The 20,035-nt window shown below is 36.2% G+C and overlaps 1 protein-coding gene across 2 annotated transcripts in view; it reads right to left on the bottom strand.

The window, feature by feature from the left end:
- The window catches only part of CD2AP (CD2 associated protein), a 102,797-nt gene that overhangs the window by 60,359 nt on the left and 22,403 nt on the right, over nucleotides 1-20,035 (bottom strand). For both annotated transcript variants that reach the window (XM_060307983.2, XM_030870521.3), the window contains exons 2-3: nucleotides 11,963-12,123; nucleotides 4,703-4,856 (exon numbers count right to left, since the gene is read on the bottom strand). In XM_060307983.2, coding sequence (XP_060163966.1) covers nucleotides 4,703-4,856; nucleotides 11,963-12,123 — 315 coding nt within the window. The remainder of the gene's footprint in view (nucleotides 1-4,702; nucleotides 4,857-11,962; nucleotides 12,124-20,035) is intronic.

The following is a 20,035-nucleotide window of genomic DNA, read 5'->3' as shown; positions in this document are numbered from 1 at the left end:
AACCCGTGTCCCCTGCATCGGCAGGCGGACTCTCAACCACTGCGCCACCAGGGAAGCCCTCAAGTTTTTTTGTTTTAATCAGTATTTTATAAATAAACCCATTAACAAGGAAGAGGATAAACAAAGTACAACAAAGACAGGGACATATTTTCGTCTTTTATGTACCAGTACCACTCCAAGTCCTTCACAAACATCTCCCACACAAAAGGTCATAAAAACTTGTTATACATATCATTTTACCAATGAGAAACAGGAACTCAGCAGTAATTGTCAAAAACTGCAAGAAAGAGGCAAAACTAGAAGACACTCACTTCTGACTCCTAAGCCTTTTATCTTCCCACTGTATCAGGCTGTCTCCTTTAAAGATTAGAGTGCTTTAACAAAGCTCATGCACTCTAGTCACGTTGGATCCTTACTCCCTGAAAATACCATGGACTTACTTATCTCCATGGGTCTTCCAAGGGCTGCAATTCTAACTAGAATAGAAGGCCATACTCCCCAATCTTTACGTAAATGATATGTCCTACCTAAAGAAGAGCTTAAATACACCTTGCTCAATGACTCCAGTATAGAACTGCCCTTTCATTTGAATCTTAACTGCACATTATATATATCTCTAGTATGGTTCTTAATAGTATAAAACACTGTAATAATAATTACAAACATTTATCGAGCACTTCTTATAATATTTACTTAACGTGTTAATACCTCTAAAACCCTATGAGGTATAATCATTACTATCACCCCTGTAGTACAGTAACTTGATGTTTTCCTCTGTTAAACTGTGAGTTTTGAATCATTATCCACACCCAGCTTTATTTGGCAGATTTGACTGTCCACACTAACATTGCTCTTATGGTCTTCATACCCACAGGTATTATGGTATTCAACATGTAAATGTCAAATAACTTCAGAAAAACCTTTTAGAAATATTTTACATTTTTTGAAAAACAAAACCAAATTGTGTGAAATTACACACTAAAGTGACCTTCCTTGCTGTTTCTACTAAAACAGAAAATCCTGTATTTTCAAGTGTAGGTCATCAAAAATGGCAAGTATTTCATGGTTCTAAAAAATAGATCTAAATATTCAGATCAAACAGAGTTCTTAAACTGTGGAACTATTTCTTATTGAAGAATATTGTTTTAATTTTTCCAGCAAATGCTAAAATAAAAAGCATACCACACTCAGAAGCTGGGAGGTTGAATGCTAAAATTTCAGAGATAGCAACAAAAAGATTTCTGATCCATTTTTGGTTTCATTTGGTTCTGGAAAGTATATCTTCAGATTTTATTATAGCATTTAAAATTTTCTAATATAAAAAAAATATTTTTTTATCAATTTTGTTCTCCAGTAAGCAAAGATAATCATCAAGAGTTAAGAAACATTAAGACTGAGCCATTTGTTACATGGCTGAATCTTCTTTAATATTTTTTTCTTATCCTCAGCAATAAAATAATCATATTACTTAGGCCATTAAGTGAAAAATTCAAGCTATTCAAGATTCTAGCTATACTGCTGAGATATACCACTTAAGATAATCAAAGTCTTAGAAAACATGATCATACAGTCACGAATAAAAAAAAACTCATGTGCTTAGGGATGAAGTATCATGTCTACAACATACTTTCAACTGATTTAGTTTAAAAATGTATTTATACATGTATATAGAGACAAAGCCAATATAACGAAATGTTAACAGCAAGCTTAGGTGAAGAATATACCATGTTTACTGTACAATTATTATTTCAACTTTTCTGTAAGATTTTAAGTTTTTCAAAATAAAATACAAAATCAAAACACCCTACCCCATTCATTTATTTGAGAGGCCACAGCTTGGGAGGAGTCATTTGAGTGAGTCATTTCCCCTTATAAGTCAGAATATTTTAATGTCAAAGAGCAGAGCCTGAAATAATATGCCCCCCCTTTTTGTAATGTATGCTGTAAAGATGTATAGTCAGTGACCATATTTTGATGATATTCAGAACTTTAATTATCTTCTTCAAAAATGACTCAGAATTGGGAGGCATGCTACCAATTGTTCTCTGAGAATGAGACACTGTGCAGATTAGCATTTTAGTCAACTAATTTTTCATGTATCATTTCTTTCTGTATAACTACTAGTGATCTATCAGTATCAATCTAAATGTATCTTCTACATTCAAATAATTATTAACTAGGTGAAAAATCACTTTTGTAGCATGAGTTCCCACTAGTAAGGAATACAAAGTTACAAGCACTGATGTCTTCCCTCACACATGCCTTAAGTAGATTCATATCTGGCACCAATTTTTTTCCAAATGTAAAGTGAAATATCTACTAATATTCCACACTGTATGTTATATAGAATTGTGATGCTGAAAGATGTCATTTATTTAGTGCAAGTAAACTACACCATTACCTTTGTGCCTGATTTTACAAGGGTCTCAGCAGTAATGTCATTTGTACATGTTTTTGCTATGAGAAGTGTAAATTGGTTCTTTTCTGTAACTTTAGCAACTTATTGCAATCAACTTTATCCTGGAAAATTTTCTGTGCTCACTCTAGAAAATACCTGTCTTACTAAAGAGGATATCATGCTTAACTTACACGCAATAGCAAAAGTTTCAATGGTTTTGTGACTAGACTTTGCAAAAAGGCCAACACTTTTTGGCTTTGGAGACTAGAGAAAAATAGCTAACAATTCCAGTCTCCAGATATCATACTATCTATTTGAACTTCTCCTTTTAGTTGCTTAGACAAAATTCAACACACATGCAGATTCACCTGTCTTGGCACACAAAGATTTGAAATGAACCTTCACAATGCAGGCTTTATCATTACCAACCTTTAAAATGTTTTTTTTTTAAATATTAATGGTATTGATTAAAAGGGTATATACTACTATTTAACATTACAATGAACGGCTTTTGAATAACTGATCTATTCCATAAATTAAGGATATGATTCAAACTAACAGTAACAAAAAAAAAAAATCTGATAAAGAAAAAAAAAACATTAGCTGCTTTTCCTGGAAAAGTAATCTGAAAGCAAAAACAACCTGCATCCTGTTTTAAATGTTAGCTAGCACCAAATGACCAATTCAGTCTTTGCAGCACATGTACTTAAAAACAAATTATGGAGGATCCTTAGGAAAAAGCCTAAGCCTCCTGGCACCAACTATATAATGGTTTCTCCTCCTTACAGGAAAATGAATTATGACCAGGGTTCTCAAGGAAGGTAAAATTTAGAGTCCTTTCCCATTAGGAGACAAAATAACCTTGATGTCCTTTGTCCAGCCTCTACTTAAGATGAAATTTGTCCCTTTATAGCTCAGTAAAGCTAAAGAAAGTAGTAAATAAGTTTTACAACAGAGGTCACAAATAATCCTTTTGTGGGTCTAAAATTCTCCTTGTGCATAGAAGTTCTATATAGAGATTCACCTGTAGGATATGGAAATACTGTTATCTATCCCCCAATCCCCAAACAGAGTTAAAGAGTCAAGGACAACTAGAACTAGTAAACTGCCCACCCTCAGGCAGTACGCTGACAGCAGTATGGGTAATATCTAAATATTGTTTGTACATTGCATTTACTGGGAAACAAAGAACACCTATAACCCTTTATTGGTCTGTCTCAGTGTCATGAAACCTGTTTTTTATGAAAATCTGTTTTCATTTTATGAAAATAATCAGAGGGTGATATAACCCAGAAAGTGGACGTTTCCCCAAATTCATAGACAGTAGCATAGAAAGTAACAGGTTGAGATATAAGGGCAATATAAAAATCATAAATAGTCTTACATTTGTGAAAGGTATGTAAACAAAATTTCTTTATATTATAGACTACGTGGCACATAAGGCATTTTAGTACCAACATCAAGCACAAGGGACCACAACATCAAAGACACTGATCGAAGATAAATGTGGTTAAATACTCATTTATAACTTATTAAATCAAATTGAACATAGTAGTCAGTATTCAGTCTCTCAAGGGGCTTCAGGTTTACTATGTTAAAACACTATCCGCTCCCATAAATGTAGTACTTCTTTGTATATGTTTAATGCTTTTTCGAGTAACAGTCTTTCCAAGACTAAGTTTTTGAGAACAGCAATATTACCAGTCGTTTTTTCTTACAACTTTCTCACCAGCAGTAAAATAAAACTCAAGAGTTTAAGTGATCTAAGGTTGTAAGACAGACTCAAATTCACGTCCCATTTTAAACATGGTGCTCTCTCTATGCTAAACTGTTCTCTTAACATATTTACACTGAATACTTAAAAAGCACTCTGCTGGGCCAGCCACCTTGGAAAACTGAATGTACATGTTCAGATGGCTAACCACTAAAGAAAACGTTTTATCAAATGCTTACATCTATACTGCTTAAGGATGAGCAGACATTTTAGCATCCCATTAAATAAATGATATTAAAGTAAATTTAAGGCAAAGTGTTAACTATTTAATAGAGTGTGTAAGACTAATAAGAAAACAATGCCTTGTATCTTAATTTACAATCCCTACAGACGGCTGTCAGCAGCTCATGCTGGATTACCAGATGAAGACTGAATACATGGGCCAATAAGTAGTAACATGAGAATAAGCAAGAAGTTTTTGTATTCTGTTACAAAAGGTTGAGCTAATTTTTCTTACTATAACTTATGGACTGTTATAAAACAACATTCTATTTTGATTTAAATAAACAGGAAAAAAATTATTTACATACTCTTCTTAATGTTTTTGGTTTGTGGATGTGGCTGAATTCCTCCGGCTAGAAGTCCATAGGTGCTTATTCGTTGTACAAGACTTGCTACATTCCCTTGCCTTTCCCGTTTGATGGGCAAATTGTCATCCTTGGATTCTGTCTCTCTCTTAATTTCCTACAAAAGGGGAAATCAGCAAATAGGCAAATTAAGTTGTATTTTATTAAATTCTCAAATGTAAAATACCAAAACCAGGTATAGTGATTATTATTATAAAACATAATATCAACAGTTTTTCAACCTTTTTCTCTGCCCACACATATCTAAAGAATATAACACACTTTGGTAACAATGACTTATTAGGAGTTTAAGTCTTATCAGAACTAGAGATAGAGGTAAACAAAGTGAGGCTGAAACACCACCTCTATCCCAACACACAAAGAAACCCTGCAATCATAAACAAACAATAGGACAAACAATAATTCTAAGTCAGGGAACTGGGCAAACTTTTTCTATAATGGGCTAGTTAGTAAAATATTTTAGGATCTGGAAGCCATACAATCTCTGTTGCAACAATGAACTCTGCCATTTGTAGTGCAAAAGCAGTCATATACTTAAATGAATGAACAGAGCTATGCTCCAACAAAATTTTATTTATGAACACTAAAATTTCAATTTCATATAATTTTTCACATGTCATTAAATACTGTTCTTCACTCGAATTTTTCCAACTATTTGTATAATTCCTAGCTAGCATTCTCAGCTCATGGACACTATAAAAACAGGTGGTGTTTAGATTTGGCCCATGGGCTGTAGTTTGATAAACCCTAAGTCATAGGTCTAACAGAAGATAGGTGAATCTTCATGAAAAGAAGTATGAAGTTTTATTGGAAGACATAAAAGAAGACATATGAAAGAGAAGTCATGCCATGTTCAGTGACTGAAAACTCATTATCATAAAGATAGCATTTTCCCTTAAAACTGATGCAATGATGCAATGCAACTGAATAAATATATCACAGACTTGGGAGAGCAATTAAATAAACTGGTTCTAAATTTGTAGAGAAGAACAAAAGACCAAGAACACCCAAAATACTTCAGTGAAAAGAAAGTGAGGGGACTTTTTTTTTAACCAAGATATAAAGAAAAACTGTATGATACTATAAATTAGTGTGTACTGGCATATAAACAGACATACTGATAATGAAACAAAATAAAGAGTCCATAAACAGACAAACTTGATTTACAACAGGCAAAAAGTGAGGGGAAAAAACTGAATCTTAAAACACACGGTGCTTATAATGCTCCACATTTAGGGAGTAGGGAGTGAAACTGGATTCCTACTTCACACATTTGATATTAAAATTAACAGTTTCTGTTCATTAAAAGTAACCATGGAAAATAAAGCAAATCACTAACCAGGAGGTATTTTTCACATATAAAGTTAACAAAGAATCTGTATCTCCAGGTGTTTATGTCTACTGCAATGTTAACTAGTTGTTACTCTCTAGCTGGTAGGATTTCAGATTACTTTGACTTCTTTATACTGTTCAGAAGTGTTTGATGCTTGCTTTGTTTGTGTTTTTTAACAAGGCATATCATTTTGCAAACAGAAAAAAAGTTTTCCATTTTGGGAAAACTGTTGGTGAAAAATTCTGAAAATTAGTAAAGTACAAATCATAGAAGACACACAAAACATTTCACACTATAGTGACTGCTTCATTTTTACTGGTAATGTACTTAAGGAAAAACACTTCAATTTGCTATTAATACATGACACACCATATGAAAACCTCACGGTTTTCAGACTGCACTAAATATTTTTCAATCTAATGAAAATATGAAATCTATATAAAAACTGGTAGTTACAACCTCAACATGCCAAGGAGTATTCATTTTGGATTCTCCTGAACATCTCATGAGCCACTTACATTTTATTTATTTATTTTTAACATCTTTGTTGGAGTATAATTGCTTTACAATGTTGTATTAGTTTCTGCCGTACAGCAAAGTGAATCAGCTATATGTACACATATATCCCCAAATCCCTTCCCTCTTGTGTCTCCCACACTCCCTATCCCAACCTTCTAGGTGGTCACAAAGCACGGAGCTGATCTCCCTGTGCTATGTGGCTGTTTTCCACTAGCTATCTGTTTTACATTTGGTAGTATATATATGTCCATGCCACTCTCTCACTTCGTCCTAGTTTACCCTTCCCCCTCCCCGTGTCCTCAAGTCCATTCTCTATGTCTCTGCGTCTTTATTCCTGTCCTGCCCCTAGGTTCTTCAGAAACTTTTTTTTTTTTAGATTCTATATATATGTGTTAGCATACAGTATTTGTTTCTCTCTTTCTGACTTACTTCACTCTGATGACAGACTCTAGGTCCATCCACCTCACTACAAATGACTCAATTCCATTTCTTTTTATGGCTGAGTAATATTCCATTGTATATATGTGCCACATCTTCTTTATCCATTCATCTGTCAGTGGACACTTAGGTTGCTTCCATGTCCTGGCTATTGTAAATAGAGCTGCAAGGAACATTGTGATACTTGACTCTTTTTGAATTATGGTTTTCTCAGGGTATATGCCCTCTTTCACTGTTGGTGGGAATGTAAAGTGATACAGCCACCATGGAGAACAGTATGGAGGTTCCTTAAAAAACTAAAAATAGAACTACCATACAGCCCAGCAATCCCACTACTGGGCTACCTACATTTTAAAAAGATTAAATAAAAACTAAAAAAGCTGAAAGCTATTGGTACAGGAGACCAAGAACTTGGCTTGATATTCAAATCTTATTCCTCTAGGAAAAGAATTCCAATCTGACCAAATGTGAGACAGCAGACAGGTTCAAGAGACAAGATGACTTGGGTATAAATCTTGGTTCTATCCTGTTGGCTAGCTAAATAACTAGATATTTGTGTTATCTTTTAATAAAAATTAACCACATAAACAAGTATGATATATTAATACAATGACAATGTCTCCCGCTTCTAAAAATATTAATTTACAACATATTGCTCAAGATCTAGAAACATTTTGAGGACCTTCAATATTCACTGAGACATAATCAAATCCATGAATATTAGGTATAATAAATCTTCTGAGGACAAAAAACACAAAAGGGGAAGGAAAACAAAATTAAAATATATACAGTCTACACTGAATAGGGAAAACTCAGGTTTACAGCCTTCCAAATACATAGTGCCAACTACGATGTTATCAAAAGTATCAAGTGACTTTCAGCTCTAAGCAAAATTACAAATAGGGTAAAGCCTGCTTTAGGCTCCACCCCCTCCGCCTCTGGAACCTCTCCCTGCTCCAAACTACTACCACCAGAAACACACACACACACACACACACACACACACACACACACACACACACACACACGAACTCTCTCTCTCTCTCTGTCTCATCAACCTATTCTCTTCCCTCGTTCCTGGACACATAGTATCTCCAAATTACTCTTTGGCTATCATCTTAAATAGCAATTATATTGAGTACCTATGAAGTGTTACTAAGGCTTCCAGTGTTTCTTCCTTCTTTGCCCTTTGTTTCCTTTTACCTAGTCAGCCAGTAAATAAAATACATATTAACATTATAGTATCTCTTTCCTACAAACTTTGCTTCCTTTACTGACTTTGAAAATGACTCCAGGAGATGCAGTAAAAGAGGTTTCTTCACTTGAGAAAGTATCATGTATTGAGAAAGCAAACTCAAAAAAACGAAATCTCATTCTACAAATGAGGGAAGCCTCCTCCACAACAGGTAATGTCAATACAAAATTGGCCAAGAAAAAAATACATTGTCGATAATCTCCATATAGATAAGAATGTACTATATTGATTTGCTTGGTTTCATAAGGATAAGAAAGTAGGATAAGGAGTATGAAGTAGCAAATTAAAGGAAAAGACAAAAAATATAAGCAAATGAGGGGTAGCTTTAAAAAGGTTGGAGAAGATATAGTTACTCTCCATCTACTAAGGTAATCAAATATACTTAATTCTGATTACACTAACCAAAAACAGATAAAAGGTTAATCAATAAGATTCATAAACCACTCCTTCATGTTGTAATGTATCTACTTTACAATTTGGTTATTTGATCATGGCCAGTACATGACCATGATCTGAAAATAGAAAGCAATTACCCTCTACAACCTAGAAGCAAAGGTCACAAAGAATAATAAAAACCAGATTAGATGGCAAGAGCTTCCTTTTACTTCTCAAATGGAATAGACAGATATCTTAATCACCAAATCCCTAAACAGAGTTACAGTCCTGCTTATGCTAATTAAAATCTGAGGAATACAGTAGTCCCTCCTTATCCACAGGGTCCCAAGACCCCCAGTGGATGCCTGGAAATGCAGACAGTACTGAGTCTTACACATACTGTGGTTTTTCCTATATATACATACCCAAGATAAAGTTTAATTTATAAATTAGACACAGTAAGAGATTAACAACTGATAATAAAATAGAACAATTATAACAATATACTCTAATAAAAGTTATGTGAATGTCATTTCTGTCTCTCTTTCGAAAAATCTTACAAATATAATGCCTTTTCCATCTTAACTAAGCATCTATCACACACCGTGACCATAACTTTTCCAGTTTGAGGTGAGACAGCAAAACTAGTATGAATTCCTTTTTTCTTCTTCACAATTTCACAGACAGAAGATTCATTCTTACCACAGATCTTAGCAACCTCAGCACATGATTTTTTTTTCTTTCCTTATTAAACTTTCATCTTTTCACTTAAAGGAAGCACTTTACGGCTTCCGTTCACATACCTGAAAGGTCAGCATCACTACTCTTAAGCTTTGGGGCCATTATTAAGTAAAATAAGGGTTACCTGAATGTAAGCACTGCAATACTGTGACAGTTGATCTGATAATCAAGAGGGCTACTACTAAGTGATGGGTAGGATATGCTGGACAAAGGGATGATTCACATCCTAGGCAGAAAGGCACGCAATTTAAAACTTATGAATTGTTTATTTCTGGAATTTTCTGTTTTAATATTTTTGGGCCATAGTTGACTGTGGGTAACTGAGGCTTCGGAAAGCAAAACCATGGATGGGTGGGGGGGACTACACTTATTTTTAATTTAATATTCAGGATTTCCAGAAGTGTTATATAAAACTAGTGCTTCCACTTTACAGAAGCATAAATCAGAAGATATGGAAGAGTGATATTACTAAAGAAAAGAAAAATAAGCAGGATTAAATATTTATATGATACATGTCCACTCTTTTAGCTTTGACTGAGTCAATACTGGACCCACAATTGAAAAATTAGGTTTCCAACATAACAAAGTGGTTTACCTCATTCCCAAAATTTTCATTTTGTTTTTCAGAATATAAGTGATAGTATATAAGGTATGATCCAGAGGAACTACCTTGAGTCATTAGATTTTCGTTTTCATTACAATTAAATTAAATAGATATCCACAAAAAACGCTTAAGTCTAAAGAAAAATGACCAGCAGGAGAGAATCTCCATAATATGAAATCAATATGTACCTTCTGAGTGCCAACATATCAAAATTTGCAAAGAAAACAATGACAGATATAATATACCAGGGCTATTTTGCAAGTTTCTCAACTTATTCTCTCCCTCAAATATGCTATTCTCCACATAATTGCTGTCTCTCTAATTTTAACAAAGGGCCTCCCTATTTCAGCAGCCCCTCCCCAATTTGGAAAAGGCAAAAATAGGAAAGGAGGGGGGCAGTTATGCACATTCATTGTCAATGGCATCCTACTCTTTTCCTTTTTCTGTCACAAGAATGTTAATGAGAGCCAAGTGAAGTAGAGTGGGAAAAACACTAAATAAAGAGCCCTTCTCTTAACCATATTCTTTCAGACACACAACACTTACTGAAGTGGACTGAAAATGCCCCCAAAGTTTATGATGGTCATACTTTTTATACTAGTTTTGGTAATTCAAGAATGTTATTTGAGCTTTCAGCCCTAGGATGAAAGGATAAGAACTGCAGGGAATGAGGGCTAGAGTACCTATGACTCAAAAGACATCAGGCCTACATGGAGACCCTTCTCTCAAAGCTGCTGGACTCCTTGAGGTCACAGATGACATTGACAAGCAGGTAATGAGTACTGATCCACAAAGCAAAACCAGGAGATATCCCAGAAGTCTAGCTTCTGACACTCAAGCTTTCCTGGTTTAAATTATTTCTACAACTTAAAATATCTTAGCAGAAAGAAATTTATTAACTCTTTAAGGGCAAAAATTAAAATTTAACTTTCCAGGTAAGTCCAAGGTAAACATTAACATGATGTATATAATAATGCCTCGAATTTAAATTTGTGGTATGAAAAACAGGATGTAAAGGGAGGAGGGGGTACAAATAATTCAGTTTAAAACATTTTCTAGGGGCTTCCCTGGTGGCGCAGCGGTTGAGAGTCCGCCTGCCGATGCAGGAGACACAGGTTCGTGCCCCGGTCCGGGAAGATCCCACATGCCGCGGAGCGGCTGGGCCCGTAAGCCATGGCTGCTGAACCTGCGCGTCCGGAGCCTGTGCTCCACAGCGGGAGAGGCCACAACAGTGAGAGGCCCGCGTACCGCAAAAAAAAAAAAAAAAAAAAAAGCCTGAAACACATTATCAAGCTCTGAGAACTCTTCAAAAGGGACCAAAATTCCATTTTAAATTTAAAAATATAAGGAACAGCAATTCACTTACCAGCACCTGAGACATCTTCTGTAAACATACTCACTTATTTTTTAAAGCACTAAAGTAAAAACACTGTAACAATAACAGATCATATAATAACCTGTAGCATCTCCAAAATCAGTATGAAGCTCATAAAAAAGCTGCTTCAAAGCTCAAACATTGGGCTTCCCTGGTGGCACAGTGGTTAAGAATCTGCCTGCCAATGCGGGGGACACAGGTTCGAGCCCTGGTCCAGGCAGATCCCACATGCCACAGAATAACTAAACCCGTGCACCACAACTACTGAGCCTGTGCTCTACAGCCTGCAAGCCACAACTACTGAGCCCGCATGCTGCAACTACTGAAGCCCCTGCGCCTAGAGCCCGTGCTCTGCAACAAGAGAAGCCACCACAATGAGAAGCCCGCGCACCGCAATGAAGAGTAGCCCCTGCTCGCCGCAACTAGAGAAAGCCCGTGCACAGCAACGAAGACCCAACGACCCAACACAGCCATAAATAAATAAATAGATAGATAAATGAATGAATGAATGAATGATTGAATCCTGTGAAGCAACAGCTAGGAATTTAACTGAGAATGCTTACCTTAACAAAATTATCAGGAAACATTCCTCTTCTCCCATTTAGTTCTCCTTCTAGCCATCCTTCCTCCTGTAGTTTTCTCACGTTCCTGATGATTTCCCCAACTCGAATAGTTAACTCATCATCATGTACAGCATCATAGTCATACTCCACAATATAGTCAACTAAAAAAAAAAAAGAAATAAACATCTAAAGCTTAATTCATGAAATACTATTAACCATGTTAATAAACTTAAAACTAAGGAAACTGTTTAGCAATGATAATTAATATTACAAAGGTACCATCAAAGCTTACCTCTGTTTTAAATATTTGGCTACATCAGCAAATTTCTTGATTGCCTGAGTATAATGCACAGTACCAGTTTTAAGCAGGAACCTCTACACAACGTGCAATTTACATCGTCACTTATTTTTCCAGTCAGCTAGAGATCCTTTGTGACACACTCTAAAGTGGTTCCCATAATCCCCATCTCTTGATATTCATGTCCTTATGTAATTCTCTCTCCTTCAGTGTGAATATGACCTATGACTGACTTCTAACCAACAGAATATGACAAAGAGGATGGATTTGTATGTGATTACATAAGATTGTAACGTCCACCTTGCTAGGAACCTCTGTCACTTGCTGGCTCTGAAGATGCAAGATGCTTTATTGAGCTGGCCTATGGAGAGGACTGCATGCAAGCAACTGAGGAGGCCTCTGGCTGACAGCCAGCAAAAAACTGAGGCCCTCAGTCCAACAGCCCACAGGGAACTGAATGATGCCAACAACCACGTGAGCTTGGAAGCAGATCCTTCCCCAGTTGAGAACCCAGCCCTGATCAATACACTGACTGCAGCCTTGTGAAGGACTCAGCCATGCCCAGACTGGTGAATCACAGAAACTGTGAGATAATAAATGTATATTGTTTTAAGTTGCTAAGTTTGTGGCAATATTTTTCACAGAACAGTAGAAAATGAATACACGCTGAAATGAAGACTCTTAAGGATCCATTTCACCTCTTTTAAGTATAAGATTTTAGGTTATAATAGGACATCATATACACATAGCATTAACATTTTCACAAGCCATACCTCCATTCATCTTTTCTTCCTCCTATAAAAATGATAAGAAAAAAGAACACTCACACACACACACACACACACACACACTACAACCAAAAAAAAGGAAAGGGAGTATGGGCAGACACTGCTGGCTGCCAAACCAACAGCCATTCCCACACTGACTCCTCTTCCTTCGTCCTTTCTCACTGAACCTTGATTTTGTTCAGGTATATGGAGACCCTGTACTTTTACAAATGAGGCTTCTCTCTCAGTCCTAGGGGGTTAAATCTTAACTATTCTAGACCAGCACTTCTCAAACACTAATGTACAATCAAGTCATCCTGTTGACTTGGGAATCTTGCTTAAATGCAGACTGACTAAGTAGGTCCCAGGATACCTAACGCTGCTGGTCAAAGAGGCAAAGGTCTAAAGATAGTTGATTTATAGTTAATTCCATTCATATTCCCTCTCCCTCTCCCTCTCTCTCTCTCTCTCACACACACACACACAGATTGGTTTTCAAATACACATGTGATGGAGCGACTGACCAATACAATGTAAGCAGGGGTTCTGGGAAGGTTTCATTTGACCTTATAAACAAAACACAAGGAAGGAATGTACTCCTGCAGACTCTGGATGTTCTTCAGTGAGAATGTAATGGACAAAACTGCTACAACTAGTTGAGACAAGAAAAACAGCAGATCTGATTAGAAGAGAAGAAAGATGAAAATGGACTGGATCTTCGCTAGATTCATTAAACTGCTAAGTTAACCAACCCTATATCTCCAATACCTTTAGATTTCTTGTTATAGAAGTAGTTTTTTCTTAATTTTAAATAAATTCTAGATGGGATTGTATTTGCAGCTGAAAACATCCCAACCTGAGAAGGGAACTAGTGAGAAATTTTTTAAATTTGTGAAAATGGATCCATAACTGATAAAGCCAGAAGCCCAGAGAACTTAAGGAAACTATAACTGAGACATCAAACTGCTCTCCAGAACCCCAGAAAGGCTAGAAATTCAGAAAAGGAGTGCTCATAGGAAATGTAGAACTGAAAACAGGGAAATAAATATCTGCATGGAAGAGCTGACAACCATTATCAACCACAATAACTCTGAGACAATAATGCTATATAGGCAGGTATTTTTTTCGAAGGTAAAAAACTAAAGGGTTCACCTCAGACACACACACACACACACACAGAACAGTTTGGGGAAACTAGTATAGCTACTATGGATGAGTGATGGTTTCTTAGAAAAATGACTACTGATTTCCAGAATTTAGAGGTCTCCAGAGCAATGGGCAGCTCCCAACCTACTAATTCTAAAATAAAACTTAAGTCCTACCCACTTAAACAGAGTTCCCAATTGGCTTTTTATTTATTGTTTATTCATAAATATGAATAGTACACAATAGTTAATCATGAAAGACCATGATAAATTGAAAAATTACTCCTGGATGAAATATACACCCACTGCTCCCCTTCCAGAATTATTCAGTCTTAAAGTTATTAGGTGTAGAAAAGCATAGTGCAGGGAGAGGAGGCCAAGGTTGGGAAGGAGTCTGAGAAGGTGTGAGAAGACAGGGGCCAAAAAGAGCAAAGAAGGTATCCAAAGCTGGGGGAGGGGTGGTAGCGATGCTATCAGAGCCAAAGTAGGGTGAGAAGGGTGTCCATCTATGGAGGCTCCCCTGGTGCAGTCTATCAGAACTCTAAGGTAGGGTGAGGAAGGCATTCATGAAGAGGCAACATGATATGGTGTGCCAGCACCCAATCACAGTGGTGAGGGCATCCAAGCTGATGGGCAGCTTAATGAGAAATATCAGAGGCCAAATGGTGTTGGGGGTAGGGCCAGACTTCCATGCTGAGATGTGGGAGGGTGGAGGCAACCTAGAGTGGGGACTAACAGCCCACACAGAAGAAAAGAGTGTCCATATAAGGGTGGGGTGACAGCAGAGATGGAAGACTGATTACATCCAGGGGAATTAATCAAATAAGTAAATATATTAAGAATAATGGAAGCCAAGTTTCTCTATGAAAGGGAGTTACAAATATAAAGGGAAAAGCCTTCATTTGATCCTGTGATATTAAATGGGAATGAGAAGTATCATCATGAACTCATGGTTTTCAATACATAGACATTCACATATATATAAAACACACACACACACCACACACACCCCCCCACACACACAAGCTCTGTCCACTGAAAGGGCCTGAAACCGCAGCATTCCAATGACAATGAGCAAACCTAATGCCGAGATCTTCTAAAAACCATTTTCTACTGAAAGGAACCAGGAATCCTTGGGAAGATAGGCAATTCCAGGGCTAAGGCAGGAAAAGTACAAAATAAGCCTGAAACATGGTGTTGTGGCAGAAAGCAAAGAAGTTCTCAAAAAAAGATAAGGTGTGGGCTTCCCTGGTGGCGCAGTGGTTGAGAGTCCGCCTGCCGATGCAGGGGACGCGAGTTCGTGCCCCGGTCCAGGAAGATCCCACATGCCGCGGAGCAGCTTGGCCCGTGAGCCATGGCCGCTGAGCCTGCGCGTCCGGAGCCTGTGCTCTGCAACGGGAGAGGCCACAACAGTAAGAGGCCCACGTACCGCAAAAAAAAAAAAAAAAAAAAAAGATAAGGTGATGCCAAAGGACACAGAGAAGTGATATCAGAATGGCTCCTACTCACCAAGTCAGGACAATCTGAGCATCAAAGTAAATAATGACTGTAATAGAATATACCCCACTGAATGAAGTAAGAAACTATAAATAAATGTTAACTTCTTAAATTTTATAACTGAATTGTGATTAAGCAGGAGAAGATCCTGATTTGTAGAAAATACTAAAATATTCAGGAGAAAGGCATAAGTCAGGAAAAAATTCTTTGTACTGTAAACATTTCTACACCTTAATGTTTAAAAATTTAAAAGGATTTAAACATGTACAAATTTTTATCTTCAAGAGATGTAATAAAGTTCATAAAATCAGAACAGAATGCTATGAAAAAAGAAATGAGAAAATAAAAAGCATTTGAAAATGCATCTTCCAAAATGTCTTTTTTTTTTTTTTTTGCAGAGGTGGAGACAAACCCAAAAACCTTTACAAAAAAAGGTAAAGGAAAGAGACATAAAGAAAATATGAAAGCAAATGTGACGCAGATGATCAATCCAGACAATCCAACATCCAATTCACAGTTCTAGGGGGGAAAAAAAAAGAGAAAAATAGAGAATAGACAATGAAATAATACAAGAAAATATTCCAAAGCTATATGAAACATATCTTCAAATAGAAAGAGGTCGGTGAGAGTCCAGTACAATGAACAAGTAAAAAAGTAAGTACTCACATCTAGGTGAAATTTCACAACAAAGATAAACATATCCTAGAAAGCTCTCTGAGAGAGTTCCATCTACAAAAGAATGAGAATCATATTAGGAGACTTCTCATTGGCAATACCAGATTCTAGAAGAAGAAAAATAAAAAGGCAAAGCCACTTAAGTACTGAAGGAAAATGAATTCCATACTCAGTCAAATCAACAGACAAGTATAGGTTATAACATTTTCACACAGACAAGGACAAAGAAAATTAACTCCTACCTATGCAATTACATGATGTTATCCAGTAAGAACCAAAACAGAGGATACAAAATTCAAGAAACAGTGGAGCCAGGCTTAGAGTGAGAAAAGTTCTAAGATAGCAATTGTGCAACAAATCTAAGGAACAAACAGTCTCGATTAAGCAAGAGACAGAAAGTTCTAGGAGGTATTTGGTGGCAAAAAGAAATGAGAGACAGACTGTGAAATTTTATACTATCCTGAAGAATCTGGGACTCAAAGAGACAAGACAGCTAGATAAGGAGAGGAAAAACTAAAGATGATTACAAACTCCTGGAAAGGCAAAGAGCTATACAATGTTGAAAATATAATCATCATATATACTTATTTGGCTGCACAGTAAAAAATATTTACGTGGTCATAATAAAAATCATAACTAATTTCTGAGTTAACATTGAAAATCAATCTCTAACAAAATAAAAAGACTAAATTATGGTTACAGAAGAAAATATAAATGTTAACAAGCCTTCACATTATAGTATAAAGTAAAGATTAGGGAGGTTGATAAAGAGAAGGGTAGAGGTACTAATATCTTCACCATACAAAGTGCTAAGTCCAGAAATACTATCTTACTTGCTGAAAAGAAAAATAAGAGTATAACTATATACTCAGGATTTAGAAAGGTAACCAAGAGAGAAATAAAACCATATTGAGATAAATGGAAAATAGATGTGAGATTACAATAAGCTAAATCGTTACCTATCATATCAGAAAGTTAAAAAATGAAAGTATCAAATCAAAAAACAGCTATAGAAACTGGGGAAACTTATTATTTAGAAATACAAAAGCCAAAAAAATTAAAACTGAAAGATAAGATAGTTCAAAGTTGTTTCCCTCTGAAGAATGGGAATAGAAGTAGAGAACAGTGAGGAAAGGAAATGCTGTTTTTTCATTATAAGTCTTTTAATACTTTTGTATTTTTATAGCATATGCAGATATTATTTGGATAAGATTTTTTTTAAAAAAAGTACTAAGTATTAAAGTGGCTTGTCCAATATTATTGCAAATATGTTTATAACTCATGATTCTATGTGTTATAATTTAAAAGTTTACTGAGTCAAAGATAATTTATTTCTCCTAAAGAAAATACCATATGGTAAATAAGGTTAAATTCTTGCCCTTTTAAACATTCATAATTAGGCTTGCAATACAATGTTAAATAAGAAAGGTTATAAAACATAGGTATAGTAACAACATATTTTTGTAAAAAAGGAAGAAACAAAAATATGCATAGAAAAATATAAAGAGCTACATTCCAAAATGTTAATGGATGCCTGAAGGGATCTAAGATGCTGTTTGTTATCTCCTTTTCTTTCATCTTTAGTAAAGAATTAAAAAGGGTGGGTAGATTGGGAGTTTGGGATTGACACGTATACACTGCTATATTTAAGATAACCAACAAGGACCACTGCACAGAGGCAGGGAACTCTGCTCAGTATTCTGTAATAACCTAAATGAGATAAGTATTTGAAAAAGAACTGATACTGAATCACTTTGCAGTATACCTGAAACTAACACAACACTATTAATCAACTATACTCCAATATTTAAAACAAAAAAGAATTAATCTCAGCCAAAAGACGTTAGGAATTGGCCTCATCCTGATCTCTAGGAAGAGTGTTTTTGTTTATTTAAGGACTCTGGAGTTCCTTAGGCACCTCTGTTTACCTGAGGACTTTACAAAACAAGGGCATTATCTTGGGGGCTTCACACTATGCAGCATCTGTTCTACCTCTGGAAGGGCTAGACACTAAAGGTCAGTCACATGGGCAGTCAACTACATCTTCTCTATAAAACTCTGGACACCAAGACTCAAGTGAGCTTCTCTGGTAGGCAATACTCTGCATGTTGTCATACATCATCACCAGGAGTTAATGCTGTTCAAGACTTCAGAGAGAGAGAATGACATCACACCTGGAACCTTCCTGGACTCTGTCTCATGCTTTTCTCCCCTTGGTCAATTTGCGGTACGCGGGCCTCACTGTTGTGGCCTCCCCCATTGCAGAGCACAGGCTCCAGACACGCAGGCTCAGCAGCCATGGCTCACGGGCCCAGCCGCACCGTGGCATGTGGGATCCTCCCAGACCGGGGCACGAACCCGTGTCACCTGCATTGGCAGGCGGACTCTCAACCACTGCGCCACCAGGGAAGTCCCCCTTGGCCAATTTTAATCTGTATCCTTTTATTATAATAAACCATACCCAAGAGTATAACAGCTTTCAATGAGTTCTGCAAGTCCTTCCAGCAAATTGTCAAACATGAGGGCAGTCGTGGGAACCCCCCAAATCTGCAGTTGTCAGAAGAAAGGGCATTCTTATAAACAATAACCCACACCTTGGCATTTTTCTACAATAAACATATAATAATTGGGTAAAAATAAGTTACTAGAAACACTGATGCTCACTAGACAGTATGTAAAAATTGTATTTACAGAAAAGTTAAAACTGTTTAAATAAAAACTCATTTAATTCATGAGTCTGCTATACAAACTAGCATGCAGGCCATCATTCCAAGAATCAGCACCCTCCATATTGTGCAAACTCAAAAAACTCATTCTTTCATTGAAAACTGGTACATTGCAAAGCAAATTAAACTTTTATATTTCAAACTAAACAAAACTCTCCCACAATTTAAAACAATTGTGTTTGACTGACTAATTCTCTTCACTTTAAGTGCTTGCTTAAAGTGAAGAAATAAATATTGACGAAAAACATTTGGGAGGAAAAAAAAAGAAAGAAAATGTGTACATCCTGAAAAACACTCTAGGATGTATAAGGTATACAGACCCTTGTCTATCACTAATGGCTCTTTCTACCTGACTCTCTATGAAACCCGTCATTTAAGATTACACATTTTGTTTGTGGATTATTCATCTTTCATTTCTAATGTGACTACCAATGAAAGAGAAAGTAAAATTTAAATTACTTCAGCTACTTAACAGTTTATTTTTATAGTGTGAAGAAAGCAACCCAAATTAATCACATATCATATTTTAGGATTTATGTGATCTGCAGAGTAATAAAGATTTTAAAATATGGCATCAAAAAAGACTCAAAATAAAAGAACACTAGATAATTTGGACCAACCCTCACAGGAAGACAACTAAAAAAGCTGGATGCAATATAAAAATCACCTTCTTAGACAGACTAAATTACTAAAAATATATGTTATCAGGTGAAACTGAAGTGAGAACTGGAACCCAGAGAAGTAACTATGATACTGAGGCTACTTTCGCTCTGGAAAGTATTTGCCAATTCTAAAGACATGACAGGCTAAGCAGCACTTCCAGCAGCTTTGCCGTTCTAGGATTTGAGAGTGGAGTTCAGGAACTATCAAGGGTGGTAACTCTGAGAAGCTACATGCACACTTTGGGAAAGGACCCTAAATAACTGCACCCAAGCACCGTAGCCCAGTTTAATGTTATGTGGATG

Source organism: Globicephala melas, chromosome 11, assembly GCF_963455315.2.
Source record: "Globicephala melas chromosome 11, mGloMel1.2, whole genome shotgun sequence".
NCBI lineage: Eukaryota > Metazoa > Chordata > Mammalia > Artiodactyla > Delphinidae > Globicephala > Globicephala melas.
Note: the sequence above shows the minus strand (reverse complement) of the source record. Positions and strands in the feature narration are given on the sequence as shown.